At 42.6% G+C, this 16,378-nt stretch overlaps 1 protein-coding gene across 1 annotated transcript in view; it reads right to left on the bottom strand.

The window, feature by feature from the left end:
• fndc1 (fibronectin type III domain containing 1) overlaps positions 1-16,378 on the bottom strand; it is a 34,727-nt gene that overhangs the window by 16,514 nt on the left and 1,835 nt on the right. Inside the window, exons 2-11 of the mRNA XM_070987333.1 lie at positions 11,906-12,100; positions 10,466-10,534; positions 5,112-5,357; positions 4,788-4,886; positions 4,543-4,660; positions 4,219-4,406; positions 3,536-3,643; positions 2,981-3,169; positions 365-2,887; positions 64-179 (exon numbers count right to left, since the gene is read on the bottom strand). Of these exons, the coding sequence (XP_070843434.1) occupies positions 64-179; positions 365-2,887; positions 2,981-3,169; positions 3,536-3,643; positions 4,219-4,406; positions 4,543-4,660; positions 4,788-4,886; positions 5,112-5,357; positions 10,466-10,534; positions 11,906-12,100 (3,851 nt within the window). The remainder of the gene's footprint in view (positions 1-63; positions 180-364; positions 2,888-2,980; positions 3,170-3,535; positions 3,644-4,218; positions 4,407-4,542; positions 4,661-4,787; positions 4,887-5,111; positions 5,358-10,465; positions 10,535-11,905; positions 12,101-16,378) is intronic.

The raw sequence follows: 16,378 nt of genomic DNA, 5'->3' as shown, positions 1-16,378 counted from the left end.
GTTTTCATAATTACTATACTGTATTTCAATTATGGTCACTATCACTTCATTAGACATAATTACCCATTTGGTTCCATCAGGTCCAGTAATAAACCTTTGACCAACGGCTTTGCTGGTTCCACGAGAGAAAGGAGACTCTTTATCATTTGTTGCTGTCAGGTTGGGTCGTCCATTTTTACCTAACAAATTATGCAATTTAAGTAAAGTCATTTTGTTACTGAATGTTTCACTGATTAGTTTCATACATCTAGACATTGTCTATCAATTAGCATTTTGCTCAAGGAAATCACTGTATCTTTTAAGTAATACAGTAGCTGGTTTGGCAGCAACTTTAAATTACATGCACTTTAGCGATGGACTTTACCATTTCCATTGGCAGGCTTGAGTTGTCCTCCATTGGTTGGTTTCCCTCGTACGATGGGATAACGAGGCCTGCTCCCCTGGCCCCTAAAGCTGTCTCTAGGTGTGGATGAAGACGCCGATGACGCTGATGTGGACTGTGAGTTGCCCCCAGATCCCCCTGTCTGTGTCACAGTTGCGCCACCACCAACATCACGGTCTGAGTTCAAAACTGGCACATTTGAGGAAGAAGAGGAATCAGTTGATGATGAGGAAGAATCAGATGTTGAAGAACCCAGCCTTGAGTTCTGTACTGGCTGTGGTCTGATGGGGAGTCTCGATCCACCAAACTGCCTGTTAGCCAGCAGAGGAGAGCGTATCCTCCCATTCATTCCTACACCAGGACGACGATGAGTTGGAATGACTCCAGACGGTGAGCCAGGTCTTGTGCGAGAGGAAGTATCCACACTCTGATTTTCCTCTACTTTTCTGTGAGGATCAGCTGAAGTTAAAACAGGATTCTTTGGGCCTGCTGTGGAGTCTGAGACTTTATCATTTTTTCCACTGATTTCTGTACTCCTCTCATGGAGATAATCCTTATTATGATCGTTATTGTCATTAGTGGTTCCGCTATGGATGGGCTCACTTGAGTGTCCATGTCCACTTGAGGAATGGTGGGAATCAGAGTTTGAAGAAGTGGCTGCTGAAGAGGAGGACGATGAAGAGGATGAGGTAGTTGGGTTTCTAGGGTAACTAGATGCTGTATTTTGATTGGTCAAAGAAGGCTTAATTGATCCTGCCCCGACCCCATTCTTTAGTGAATTCTGAGTGGAAGGATTCCTGAGGTCTTCACTAGTCTCCTGTATCCCGGACACTCCTGCAGCACCTGTGGCCCCTGAAACCCTCGTGGGTGTCCCCCTCAAGACAGGTGTGCTAGCCCCCATAGAGGACGAAGTCCTGGTCAATGGGCTTCTACCATCCTGCCTGGAAGATGATGTCCTTGTCCCTGAGCCAAACCTGCCTGGGTAACGACTTGCTAGCCAAGGAAATCTTTCAGCAAATGAGGGACTAATTCTGGTACGAGGAACCACAGGTTTTACATTAATGTTCTCCTGCCGTCCCTCTTCCTCCCCTCCCTCTTCTGTGGGTTGTAGTTTGGAGCTTGAAGTAGGCTCTTCAACTCTGGTTACTTCTCCATCTGTGTTTTTGTAAACACTGTCATAATTTCCTTCTCTGATTGTTGTGTCTTGCTCAGGTGATGTGTTTGAACTCTGTGTATCGTGTGACGTTGCAGATCTACTCTGCGTGGTGGATGGATTGGTGCCTGAGTTCTGCGAAGTTGTAGAGCCTTGAGACCCAGACTCTGATGTGGACTGCAATTTGTCAAGATTATGTGGATCTGATGTTGCATGACTGTGGGTTCCACCTTGTGAAGGGGACCTGGATGCTGCTGAATTGGAAGTATGTGGTGTTTTATGGTTTTGAGTCCTGTCTGGTAAAGTGGACTGTGATGTCACTGAATTACGTGTGTTTGATGTTGCTTGGTTTGGAGTTCTACTTGGTAAATTTGACTGTGAGGTGACGGCAGGTTTGTAACCATTTAGAATTCGAGTTGAATTGCCCCTAAACATAATTCCTGGATATCTTCGACTGTAACCATATCTAGAACCGAACCCATTGGTGCGTCCTGCTGAAGCTGAACCTCTACCTACAGATGTAGCCTCTGTTTGCTGTGAATTGGTCTCTTTTACAACAGTAGTGGAGGGTTTTGCATGTGTTATGCTGGGCTTGTCATAGGTGACTTTGCTGTCTGGGTATGCGGGGGCTACAGAATCCTTTCTACTGTCTGCTGACTCTTGAATATGTGAGGAGGAGGATAATGAGGTTGTAGAAGGTGAGGATGATGAAGATGAGGAGGAATCAGAAGAAGAGGATGTGGCAGAAGATGAGGAGGATGAAGCAGAAGATGAAGAGGTGGATGAAGAGGATGAACTACTCTTAGATCCTGGTTTTTGATGGACCCTGATCTTAATGGGCCTTCTGGGTGATGGATTGGGATGAGTTGATGCTTTAGTTGCGGAGGGCGTCAGAACTTTGAGGCTGGGGGTCTCAGTAGTCAGGGGCTCTTCATCATATCCCACTTCATCCTCAGATTCAGGGGATACATCGTTGTCTGGTTCTTTCGGCTCCAGTACAACCTCCATGGTTGTTGTTTCTTCCACTGGAGGTGGCAGTGTGGGTATTTTCTCTTCATCTTCCGCATCTTCTCTATCTTGAGCTCTTCCTCTGGACAACCCTCTGTTCACTGTGTTCCTGACTGAGCCCCTTACAGAGGAGAAGATGCTGTGATAGGAGCGTGTCTGGGAAAGTGGGCGTACACGCCTGTTGACAGGTGCAGAAGGACGTGGCTGGGGTGATGTGGGTGGTTCTTCTGGCATCTCTGTCGACTGGAGGTCAGATTCATCACGGTCGATATTCTGTTTGGAAGGAGAATAGCTAGTCCTGCGGCTGTCTTTGGTTTTTGAGAGCGATGAGGCAGCACTGCTGGCTGGCAGTAGACAAAAATTGCCATGAGTTTGGAATTAATCAAAGTTTTATGTATACATGCACACACATACTGTATACAGTCAATTTTGCTTACATCCTGGCATGACAACACTGAAGACTTTGCTCTGTGGTCCCTGTCCCCTCCTGTTGGTGGCTCTAATCTTGAAAATGTACCGTTCCCCTGGTGTGAGGCCATCTACGGTGGCTGTGGTGGTGCTGCCACGGTGCGTCACGCTTTTCATTCCAAATGGCTTCATAGCAGGAGCATAAGACAGGATGTACTCTATGTGGAGGTAGAGCAAGAACTGTTGTGAAGAGAGTTTGGCCTTTGAAAATCTGAATTCAGAAGTGCATGCAACATCTAGCTTGCTAACATGAGCACTGATTGCCATGAGCCTTTTTTGGTTTGTTTGTTTGTTATGTGATTCTAGCATATATTGACACCCTCTCTATGTATTTCCCAGATATATTTTCAGTGCCTGTCCACACAGATTTTCTGCACTATTGTGGCAGAAAAAAAAAAATCCTCTTTTTGATACTTCCAATATTGACCAAATAAGTCCACAAGTCAAACACCAAGTATATACATACTGATTTCTTCAGAAAAATGTATTTATTTTTAGTTTCGCTTTAATGCTCCTGACCAAACCTCTTATCCTGCCATTAGGTTCTTCGGGTGGATCCCAAGTTGCTATGACAGCAGTTCCTTTCCCTCGTAATGGCTTGACCTCAAAGTTCTCTGGTGGCCCAGATGGTGCTAGCAAGTGAAGAGAACACAAGTCAGTGGAAAGACAGTGATGAAAGGAGGAGCAGCAGGACAAAAACCAGAAGCAGCATTGACGGAACAGGGTGAGGAAATTGCTACTTAAGGCGTGTAAAAACAGTTTGTGCCAGGGGGCTTCGACTAAGGAAAGTACTGCTGCCATACATTGTCAGGAACTTGCCCTTGAGATCATGTATGTAACTGCAGATGGTATTTTGAGCTGCAAGCCAGGCAGTAAATGCTGACATTCCAATGAACCGCAGCTCAGGAGCTGCTGTGACACGGTATAAAAGCTGCAATCATGACAGAGCTGCTGCCAAAGCTCGAATCAAATATCGAATGGGAGTACGAGGCAGTGAATGTGATCAAGTGTGGTGGGAGGAAATAAGAAGGAGAGAGCTCACAGACTGAGTTCTTTTCAGCAAGAATAAATTCTCTTTTCATATTCTAAGTGAAATGCAGGGCTTTGGCTTCTCATAGCCATTCCCCTGAAAATCACAAATAACATTCATACACTTTTCCAAATTATTTCCTGTAAGCAATTCTCACCCGGCAGTACCTCTGCATACCTGACTCAGGAGTCCTCTGAAAGACGGAGACGCTCCACTTCCCATGGTTTTCTTCCTGGGAGATTCTGACAGAGAACTCATACATGCTGTCAGCAGACAGAGTGTCTATCATCATTCTCCTCTGGGTGCTGTCCTTGTACTCCCAGCGTGCTGACTCACCCTTTTCTCTGTACCTAATTGTGTAGGATCTGGGTTGAGAGAAAATGAGGATTTTTCATTCCTTTGGAGAGGGTTAGCATTCTCTGTTACTCAGTCTCTGTTTATAATTCACTTCCTTTCCCTTTATTTCCCATTAACAGACACAAACACTTTAACAGATCCCACCTGGTTACCCCGGGGGTGACTTTTTCCATCTCAACAGCAGGGTCAACCCAGGAGACGAGGACTGACTGAGGAGACATGACCCTGACACTGATGTCCTGGGCCTCATACTCTGGTGGCTCTGGACAAGAGACACATACAAAGACACAGAGACAAATATGTCTGATCTGACTGATCTGACAACCAATTTAAAAAAGACAGATACATGAGTAGAAGAATGCAATGATTCTCTATGAACATGCAGGTACCTGGTGTGGTTGTTTTGGTTGCAACTGGTCTGTTGGCAGATACACTCTGGCCTGGGGTTTTCTGTGCCTGCAGTGACACCACATGAACGGACTCAGATGCTATGAATAGAAAGGGATACCAGGCACGGCCAGGGTTTACACTATGGACACTAAAGATAGTACACAAAAAATGTATACATTTAGCTAATTTCCATTAAAAAAAATATAAGAAAATCACAGGATAGGATGTAGTTTGGAGGCTGCCAGTCTTTTCAGCATCATTTTTTCTAAAAGCTTTGGCCCTTTAATCTGATGGGTAAGACTGTAAAATGAGAGTCCTCTTACTTAGTTTGTGTGCGTTTCGGTTTCTCTGGTCAGACTGAGGCTTGGTGTAGTGTTGGCGTCTCCTTTCCAGTGGGGGGGCTCCAGCCAAAGCTCTCTCAGGCTGTCTGGGACCTGAGGAAGACTGAGGGGCCCTCCTGTGTGTCCTGGTATTAGACATGCCCAATGGGTGAGCTGTTCTGTCCACCCTGGTGGCTCGCTGTACAGAGGGCTGATTTCTGGCAGCAGTTTGTGGAGATCTGGCCGGACCTGTTGGTGGATGATAACAGAGGAGAAAAGTCAGAGTGCACTAGAGTTCATCTTACCTTTATGACCCTGAGGTTCATTCATAATCTGTGCTTTGTGCTGGATTTGCCTTTGGGGCAACTGCCATGGAAAATCATTGAACATAATTGCTCCACTCAGCATTTAACACAAAAGTAGATGCCACTTTCATCCAGCAGTGACAGTAAATAAGCAAACATGCCCAGTTGTCACAAAAGGGATATGTTGTGGAATCCCACCATATCCACCGTCATCTTCTCCAACTTCTGGTGTCCTGTTTCCTGCTTTAATCCCAGCTCAGCAGTGACTCCATCTTGGACAATGACTCAGACATTCACTCAGACAGCCAGACAATCCTCTCATCTGGTTGCAGTGCTGAGCGATAATATTGGCAATATCACAAAAAATCCTCTGTCTCTCCTGCTCTTCTGTCTTCTTTCTTTCCTCTCTTCCCTCTATCCCTCATTTATCCGTTTCTCATAATCACAGTCAGAAGAGAAGAATCTGCCCTGTTTCCCATTAGGATAGCTACATGCACAGCTGGGTGAGTACTGACATGTCAGCTGATGTAACAAAGTAGGATTTGAAATTCAAAGAGGTTGTATTGACAAAAAAAAAAATACTGCTGTGTAGGGTTTCCCTGTCCAACAAAAAGGTAGGGTAGGCCAAATGAGAACAGCCTTCCAAGAAAGGCCACCACACCCAAGCAGTTTTCTCTGGTATGACTTAAAAGGGGAGAGTTTTAGTGAAAAAGGGTCTTCCACCATGGCACTATGTGTGTGGTGGAAAATGAAGATTAAGCAAAGAGGATATGAAGAGCAGTATTAATGCAAACCAGAAAAGCTCCCAGGAAGAGGCAGGAAGTTTGTGTCAGCAAGACTTGGAGCTCTTCATTCTGGTCTTAAGTCTCCCGCTTTCTGTCTCCATCCTTCCCTCTATCCTGCCAGCACAGCTGAGTGGATTTCTCCCCTTTGGATCTGCACAATTGACTGTCTGGTAATGCAGCAACTGTTGTTGCTTTTCCTCTCAGCTTGTCAAATCTTTCTCTCCAAGACTCTTCTGCACCTGTGCAATTTTCTTGGATAATCTGGTGTGTATGTTCCTCTGGTCTGTCTGGAAACATGACAGTAAACCGTTTCTAACGTTTGCGTGACTGTTAAAGTTGTAATTGGTAGCAATTGTATTTAACATTAATTAAATGCCCCATCATAATAGCAAATGAAAGCATCAAAATTGAACTCAACACCAGTGTTGTTGCTTGTTTTATTTCATTTCCAACAAATCACATAGTTCTGATCCACACTTGCTTTAGTTGTTCCGTTGTTAGTACATAGTATGAAGTGAGTTTTGCACGCATGCTTGCTTCTGAAACAGCTTCTTAAAATTCAAATGTGACTGTCATTGATGTCCACTGATTTAAAATTCCCTGAAATATATCTGCAGAAACTTGCCAACATTGAGCTGACATAATTATGTCAAAGTTAGAGTATATTGCCACTATGTGGTAAAATTATCTGAAAACATCTGAAAAAATTGAAAGGTCTGATTTCTTTTCCCCCAATCACAATTCACAATTACCCACCCTACTCTGCCTCTGATTGGCTAGTCGTCATTGCTTGATTAGGGTTAGAGTTATATAGTTCTTTAGATGGAAAGTGTTAAAAAAATATGAGCCAATCAGAAGCAGAGTAGGGGCGGGTCTTCAGGTGAGAGAACTGAATTACTCTCCAGCAATAACATATATATGATACAGTATGTTATGTTTTGTCTGCACTTCGTACATATTTCAGCCATTTTCGACTCCCACGGCGATATCACTTTCAAGAATAACACTAACACGAGCCAATCTGCTGTCTGATATCCACTGTACCTGTTTGATTGTCTCTCCTCGTGCTAGATGACTTTTAAAAATCACATTTGGTTCTAATCAGCCGACTTCTTCTTTTCCTCATTTTCCTCCTCCTTTTTTTCTCTCTGGAAAACTTTCATAGTGCATAGTTTGGCCCAAGTCACCATGCCGCGGACCACAAAACCATTGACTCCACTATGCTCTCACTGCCAGATCCTTTCTGTCTTTTCCTGGAAGTTCGATGGTCCAAGGTGCTAAGAGTCTGGCATCCAGACAGACAAACATACCACCCTTATAGGGCAGACCAGGGGTGCCCAAACCTTTTCCCTTGGAGGGCCAAAACTGAAGATTCATGGTCGGCCGCAGGCCAGAAGCAAACACCGATTGTATTTTAATATTGATGCAAAATGATAGCAGGATACAAACTTCCCTATATTCACTGACTTCCGGCCAAAAGAGTCACTCTACCCGACATGCACTGATTTTGATAATTAGGGACTTTTCTTATTTAAAGAGCATTTCTATCCCACAAATATAAAACAGCATCAATTCCAATTTCTATTGGAATTTTTTTAATTACTTTTTTTTTTCTCACTAGAAACATCTTTTGGGCCAAATCGAACCTTATGGAAGGCCAACTTTGGACCACAGGCCCCACTTTGGGCAGACACGATGGAGACCCACCTCAGCGTTTTCGGGCTGATGATGAAGAAAGTTATGTGCTTACTCCCTCTTCAGAAACTAGCTGAGGAGAGCAAGGCTTTTATCCACCTTCAAAAGCAAATCTAAACTTTGCAAACATAAACTGCTTAAGTTTGGGTCTCACGGTGGAGTACATTTCTCAGTTTAGCCACAGTTTAATTCATACTAACATACTCAGTGGTAGAGCTTTACTGGAGGCAGAAAATATCAATTTAGCCTCAACTGTCAGAGACAAAGTCAGCAAACTGACAAACACACATGGCAAAGACACAACCCCAGTCCAAATATGAAAGTACAGCTCCAGTGCCTTTATTCATTATCTTGCCAGGCTATAAGCTAACACAGTAGTGGCCAGATTAGCTGTTGTTAACTTAAATGATAAAGTAAGATTAGATAGCATTTGTCAGTTGTCAGCATTTATAGTTGCTCCATATGAATAATGCCAATGTCTTCATTTGTTTGCCTTAATTCTTCCATTAGTCATAAGCTATCAGCTTGCATAATATTAGTAAATTACAAATGTTTACTGAGCTAATTAGTAAACAACATAACTCAAACTCACATTAACATTGTCAGTTGCAAGTGTGTTTGCTTTATAGCAGTTGCTATTGTTTGGCATTTTTGTTTGATAGACAGTATAATCAGCTAATTGTAAAAAAATAAATAAATAAATAAATAAAATGTCATGTTAATCTGTGTTGTTGTCTATTATACAAACAAACCTCAGTGGCAGAGCTTCTGGACTCAGATACTCAATTTAGCCTAAATTGGCAAAGTTAGCGAGCTAACTTCAACTGACAAACATGGCAAAAAAAAAAAAAAAAGTCTAAAACATCATATGCAAAACTATAATTCTGTTTTGATAGTACAGTATACATAACTTGATTAGTTAAGTGAGCGAATGAGCTAACCTAAAAGACAACATAACCTAATTGCTAAGCTATAACAGTTGCTAACGTTTGCTTGGCTGCTGGCAATTACCAGCTAATTGTCAGAATTGTTCTGTGTTGTTGTTTATTATACAAACAGTTGCAGATATAATAAATTTGTCCCTAACAGTGGAAAAATACGAATATAACACACATGTATTCACTGCTGTCATTCGCTGACAGGGCTACCAGCTAGTGTCATGACTTGGAATGTTAACTGGCATCATTAAAATAGCTTAGCAGCTAGCTAGATAACTTTAGCTACTGTAATTCTAACATAAGCATTTTTATGGTTGGTAGCAAGTGTGCTTCATAACATGCTACATATGTCCTTTTGCCCCTTCCTTTTCACTGGTTTTCATTCTAGCATTATTTTGCCAGAAACACAGTGGTTGTTTGGCTCCCTTCACTGAGGTTTCACTCAACAAATATGATTAGCTGTGTCTCCAGAGCAGCTCTGCCTCAAACAAATACAACTGAAACTTCAGAGCAGCATGGTGGTTCAGTGGTTAGCACTGTCGCCTCACAGCAAGAAGGTCCTGGGTTCAGTTGCTGATCCTGATTCTTTCAGTATGGAATTTGAATGGATTTTCAGTGCTCCGTGTTCCCTGCCATAATACAATGACATGCCAAGTCAAGCGGTTTGGAGAGGGCGCAGTATGAACACAAGTCTACCCGTGTCTATTTTTGTTAGCCCTGTGGTAGTCTGGTGTGTTTACATGGCATACGCTAAAATGTCCAAATGCCTCATGACACTGCACAGAAATAAACACATAATGAAAACATAATTTACTTAAAGTTAAGTCTGAAGCTCATAAGCTTCTTAAGTGTGCTTGACTTCAATTTGGAAACATACAAGAAGACCATTAAATTTCGTTTAACTTAAATAAAGTTTAGAAAAATATTAGAGCTGTGTTAACGGTATTTTTAAGTACATTAATTGAATGGTATTAAATTAACAATACCATAAAACAGAAGAATTTTTTTTAAATCTCCACATTTGAGAATTTGAATGCCATAGATGTGTAAAAGTGTTGCTTGATAAATGACTATTAATCATTTTTATCAATCGAAAATGTCAGAATTGTTAGCAGTTAATTTTCTATTTCTTGACCAGATGATCAGATTCTTGGTCACTCATAAATATATCCACAAAGTACACTTAAATCACTCATTCCCTTAAATTTCCCTTCATTTCACAGTCTGGTGAAAGCAGTGACAGGCCAATGTGTGGTAATTAACGCAGTGTCCACCATTAAAAGCAACAAAACTCTAAAATAGATGTTAAATTTGGATCACCTACAAGAAAAACATATCTTGCGAAATATATGGGAGTGTATGAGTCAGAGACAACTAAATGTTTTCCCCACTGATCCCATAGGGACAGAACAAGTGAAGGAATGAGGGAAAATGAGCCTGTCGCCCCAAGACATAGCACTGTGAATCATCTTCACATTAGCTTCGGTGGTTCCTTTTATATTCCTGATGACAGCAGATAATTCAAGCAAATCGCTTTTAATGGACTTAACCATATAGTTTTACACGTGCTGCCCTTAACTGAGACACACCACTACGGTGCGTAGTTGGTAAAGCTGCCTTGAGATCAGGTTTACCTGATGATGAGTTGCTGACAGGTGCACCGCCCAGCACAGCAAAGCCATCCAGGTTAACCCATTCAGGGTCTAAAAAAGGGAAAAGAAACAAAAACACAGGATATCTGGTGACATTATGTTTCCAGTAGAAACTGGTAAGCAAGCAGTAAATTTGGGGAATTTAAAAAAAAACTCAGATTTACCAAATCATTTCCACCTGCTGAGGACATGCTCAAGTGGAAATGTTATTTTATTTCTTTTTTTTTTTTTGTGAAGCAGGTAATGTTTTACATATGAATGATTTGCTTTCCCCCTTTTCCTTTACTCTCCATCTTGCTTCCTGTAGCTCTTAATACAGTCTTCTCTCCATCTTTGTTGTTTTAACAGCGTCTGGCCAGACACATTAATGATGTGCAGGCAAACAGCATAGTGTTATTTATGACAACTGATGCTGCTCTCATGCTGCTGAGGGAACAACATATGATCTCCAAGAAATTTTTGGAAGGGCAACACTGAGACGCTGCTCGGTTGCCAGAGATTTATGGCAAACTGCACCGGAGCTGCAGAGACCACAAGGCCGCCGCCACAGCGCACACTGGGCGACACAGATGCACACATGAAAGCATCTATAGATGCATGTTTGAGCACACTGACATACAAGACAATGTATGACTTCAGCACTTGGCACCACCCTATCCTCCACCACAATCACTCACATGTTGCACACACACAAAAGTGACCACAACACAGGGGACTGGGTTATAGGAGCTGGGCTGGGTTTGGATGTGGAAAAGAAGGGTTGGCTGCAGACTTTGAGCCGCTGATGAAGTATGGCTCTAAGCAGCCAAGGACAGAGGAAAATGGAATAATGACAAAAGCAGGCCAGACTGTGTCAACACCGCTAACTGAATGTGTATAGAAACATAAAGACCTGTCTTATGTTTTACAAGGCGGAATTAGGAATTACCAGAGACGCTGTTAAGACCTAAAAATAATCTAAAGCCCAAAATAACCAAAGTCTGCTGAGCTGGGATGACGATCACCAGTCATGCTCTTTCTCTCTTTCTGGCAAACTTGGATGACAGCGCATATGACAGCCAATGATGAACTAATCCACTGATAAAAATCACTCATACACACACTCACATGTGTGTGCGTACACCTCAGCTCCTGGCGCCTCTGCTTTGTAGACAGCTTTGCTCATCCTCTCCTCATTCTTGGCCCTTGCCTTGAGAAAGTGCAGAACTCCGTGATCTGAAAGCTCTCTCCACAGTTTAAGCCAAACCTCTTTCTCTTGCTTTCTGTCTATTTATTTTCCTCTGAGTTATGTTCTTGTCCAGATCCCTCAGAAAGACGCTCATTAGCTCCCACTCGATTCGTTCACCTCGCTCAATCTCAAACATCTCACATCCTCGTCTTGCTCTCACCCTCTTTTTAACTGTCTCTCTGCTTCTGCCTTACCTACATCCTCCAGTAGATGAGAGCGACTGTCCTTTCCCACTTTAGTGAAGCGGTGAGACCTCGTGGGTTTGCTGGAGCTGATGACGAAGCGGTCCACAGGTCTTCCATCCAGATGGATAGAAGGCTCCCAGCTCTCCCTCAGGCCCTTGTCCACCGATGTCTGTTTCCCATTGTGTGGCCGCAGGGGCTTCTCTGCTGCAAAACAAGTGACGTCAGGTTAAATTTCATGCATGTAAAGTTTATTTTAACAGTCTTTGTCCCTTATTGTAAAGGCCTGTCACTCCGGCACAATGTGGCAGGTCGACTGTCAAGCTAAGTTGTTCCTCTTCAGTGCCACCACTGCAACTTCTTTCTGATTTATTATATTTGGCTTTTAAAGTAACTCTGATTCTCATGAAGCATAAAGTTATGTGTAAGGCAGCCCTGAAAAACACCAACTAGTTTGGTGGTTAAATAAATAAATGAGGGTTTGCTTGGATGCTAAAGGCTCAGGACAATAAGCAATCCTGAGTCTCCCTCTTGGCTAGATTCACTCAAAACAAAACACGGAAAAGAGTAACCACCACTCTGTTTTGGAGAGCAAATGCCTCTTTGCTCTTCTTTTGGTTTGCATGCTAGATTAATGCAATGTGCGGGTGACAGTATAATTATCCAACAGGCCAACATTACACCCCAATAATGAAGTAATGCATTGAGTGTGACTTTAACGCAACATAAAATTGTGAATTCAGCTTGTATTAAACAAAGAAATCTTCAATCTCTAAAAAGCCCCAGAGAAGACTGCATAGATGAAAAATAACAAACAACCACTCGAGAGACCCAAAGTAGCTGACTTGAGAGACTTGAATGGATGCTAAAACCTCGGCTGACACATGAGTCTGATGCACTGAAAGAAAAGGCTTAATCCTTGTTCATAAGCCTGACATAAACAGCTTGATCAGTGTCTGTGGATTTAATTGTTTTGCTCTCTTCAAAGTCAAACAATCAACCACTTTTATCAAGTGGTTATACAGCTTGAGGCTCTACATAAAAACATGCATGAACATTGAATCTTAGTTCAATCAACAACACCAAAAAGCAGTGTTGGCATAACAGTAACAGTGATTAAGTGACAAGTTATTTACTCTCATTTTAGCTCCGTTGAAAGATGCTAAAACGCTCCAAAGAGCTGAGGGGAACTGAGTCTGGTGATGATTCTGTGTCATTTAATCCATTGTTAGCACAAACATTTTGATGATAGCGGCTTTGAATTGCAATCCAAATAGAAAGTATTCAAATATTGACTAAATGGAGAGAATATGCAGTACTTCGACAACGGTAGTGCAAGGTTTCTTAGCATGCCGGTCGTTCATCGCCGACATATATAATTGTCAGCATTGTCTGTGCATCTCAGAAACAGCTGGTTCTTATGACTGTCTATGGTCCCCAAAGGTTTACAGCAGCAGTTTCAGTTTAGCATCGTCACAAAATCACTTCATTACTCTGAATTCTTGTTATCTGCAGGTGTGCACCCAGCTGGATCTGCACTCTCACTTTTCACATTTAGGAATAATTGCCACTCTGCTCTTGTGTGCTGCAGTTTACAGATGGTCAGGGGTCTTCGGAGGCCTACAATGTTGCCTATGCTTAACTTTTAGTACGTGCTGAAAGATCGTCTCATTGATGTGTCTGTGGATTCTAGATAACGCTGTGCCGGTGGCGGGTCTCATCACATCGTGCATGAAGGAGTGCGAGGGTCTTTCTCATTAATGGAGTCAGCAGTCAGTCAGTCAACAGTCAGCTGTTTGCGGCGGACTCCACTGACACACGTCTGGACGCACTTCAATCACTTCCACCTTGTTTCCATTAAGACCATGTATTATGTAGGAAGGGATCTGCTCCTCTGTCCAGACATCATCCTGCAATTCCGCCTCTTAGGAAATTTACGATCCAAGGGCAAACCAGATATTTCTGATTAAATCAAGACTCCTTCGAACGCAGCAGATGCATGGTTGCCGTTCGAGAATAAACAGTTTGTGAAGCAGCGTGTGTGCGAGTGATTGTAACATCATAACCCTACGGAGGGAGGCTTTGTTTCAGGGCATTGCCATGGGAAACAAGAGCAATAATATAACATTTTCTATGCTGTGTTTGTGAATGTGAAATGGAAAGACAGGCAGACAGAGCAGGACTGAGTTAGACAGTGGAAAGTATTAAGTATGTGAAGAATGAGGGCAGTGCCTGAGGGTCATTATGTCAGTGTCTTTTTGATAAAAAAAAAAAGTGTGTGTGTGTGTGTGTGTGTGTGTGTGTGTGTGTGTGTGTGTGTGTGTGTGTGTGTGTGTGTGTGTGTGCGTGTGACAGAGAGAGTGATGGTGTGTGTTAGACGGACAGACAGACAGACACACGTGTACGTGCATGTGTAGGTTGTACGAGAAGCATATGCAGGTAAGCCCTGAGGTCAAAGGACTCCTGTAAAACTGTTCTAGAAAATACTTGCGCTCATGCAACTGCAATGTGCTCCACTTTAACAAGAGCACCTACTCACCTCACCCCAAAATCACAGACGCTGACCCCCCGCTCACCCCATTAACCCCTAATAACTGTCCTCTTCCACAAACTCCCATCAATAACCACCATCACCAGTGGATGTGTATGTGAGTAGAGGGGTAAGCAAGGTAGAGGAGGCAGTCGGTAAGACTGAAGTCACATCTGTCTTTAGGTGCTTAGATAATAAAATAATTTGCTGTCATGGCTACAACAAAGATGTGTACACACTGACTGAGGTGTCTTTTCTGTGCTAGAGGCAAATGATGTAGAAATTTCCACTCTCCTGTTGTTGATCTTGATCTTTTTTTAATCACTGCAGCACAACAAGCATTCGACAGACAGACCGAAACCTCAAAGATGTCTGTGCAGTGTTACTATGCTGAGCCTTCTTTATGCTCGGGATATGTGAGGACAACATGTGCAACATGTGCGGGATCAACAAAGTTTTATCTTATCTGTCTATTTTTCTTAACTTACCTGTATTATTGTAGGGGGAACAAACTTAAAATTCAGTCAGATCTGATGGGATGTGAATCACATTTCAACCACCTGACCCCATTTCTGAGATTCCTGATGGCACCCAAATAAAATTAAATTCAATACAATATTACTTTGTGCTCACAGCATTGAAAACCTTCTACAGCAAAGTATGTTTTCCAAAAATAATGCTAATCTGAGCAATTCACAGACCTCGCTTTCAACAGCTTTCATTGTCAATATGTTCTCCAAAAGAAACAGTCCCACGAACACTGCTGACAGCAGGTTCTGTGGATTATCACGAGTAACCAGGACAATGGTTATGGAAAGAGATGTTTTTATGTTTGAAGTCCCACAAAATTCAATTCACTGTAATTTTATTGAGGTGGAGGCAAAAAATAGATATCACCGTCATGTCTGTGCACTAAATCTGAAGCTACAGTCATCAGCTGGTTGCCTTAGATTAACATAAAGACTGGAATCACGGCCTATGGTTCACATTATGTTTCCTTTGGTTAGGATTGTTTCTAGAATGGGAGTGGTATCAGCAAAAAAGTCAAACTATTCCCTCTAAGCGATCAGATTCTGGGTTTGCTCTTCAGACTTCGCCTCTGTGAACACAGATTCATCTAAGTGGGGGGTTGGTGTCAAATCTTGCCAGGGGATACAAGCACCTTGTAGCACCTCTGTCAGTCTTTACCTCCTCACCTCTGACCGTCAGTAAACTCGCTCCAGTAAACAGTATTGTCATAAAGCCGACACACCAGACTGAGACCATAGATGGTTGTTGACCTCCGACCTCAGCCAGTCACACCGTCACATCAATCACCAGACTGTCAGCCGAGATGCAGTCATTTTATTGATGGAGGTTAAGCCTCATTTAACCAGCTTAACTGACTAAGAATGCATTTTTATTTAAAGTGACAACCAAGAGTGAGTAATTGTTTAGCTTGGGACGACTCACAAATATGACATTTATGACATGTGACACCTACACACAGAAGCTGGCCAGCACAAGTGGAGTCTAAAACATATTTTTGCATTTCAAAGTTGGTGGTCACAAGCTCACTTCTTGACCCAAAAGACTTCCCAAATGTTTCAAATATCACCTCACTGATGAGGATTGATGTCTTACACTGTTAGTTTATGCCATATCTTCCTGCAACACACTTAGTATGCTGACGCCTCCTGAGCAGTGACAGGTGTGATCATGGCCCAGGTGGTACTTGTTTAAACAAATCGAACGGTGGTTAGAGATGACATCATGACACGAGACATGCCATCGCTGCCGAGTTTGACAGACAGCCCAGCTGCAGGTGGGTGGGGGTGCTGGGTCAAGCTTTGTCTGGCGATCAAATGCACCTAGTGTTGAGGAAAATATGAAAAATATTGCTGCATCTAAATCTCTGTAACTGTCATGTTAGCAATGCAAAAAAGTTCAAGTTATGAAATTCCTGATTCTGAAGG

Source organism: Chaetodon trifascialis, chromosome 19, assembly GCF_039877785.1.
Source record: "Chaetodon trifascialis isolate fChaTrf1 chromosome 19, fChaTrf1.hap1, whole genome shotgun sequence".
Lineage (NCBI taxonomy): Eukaryota > Metazoa > Chordata > Actinopteri > Chaetodontiformes > Chaetodontidae > Chaetodon > Chaetodon trifascialis.
The sequence above is the reverse complement of the archived record's forward strand: the minus strand, read 5'-3'. Positions and strand labels throughout refer to the sequence as shown.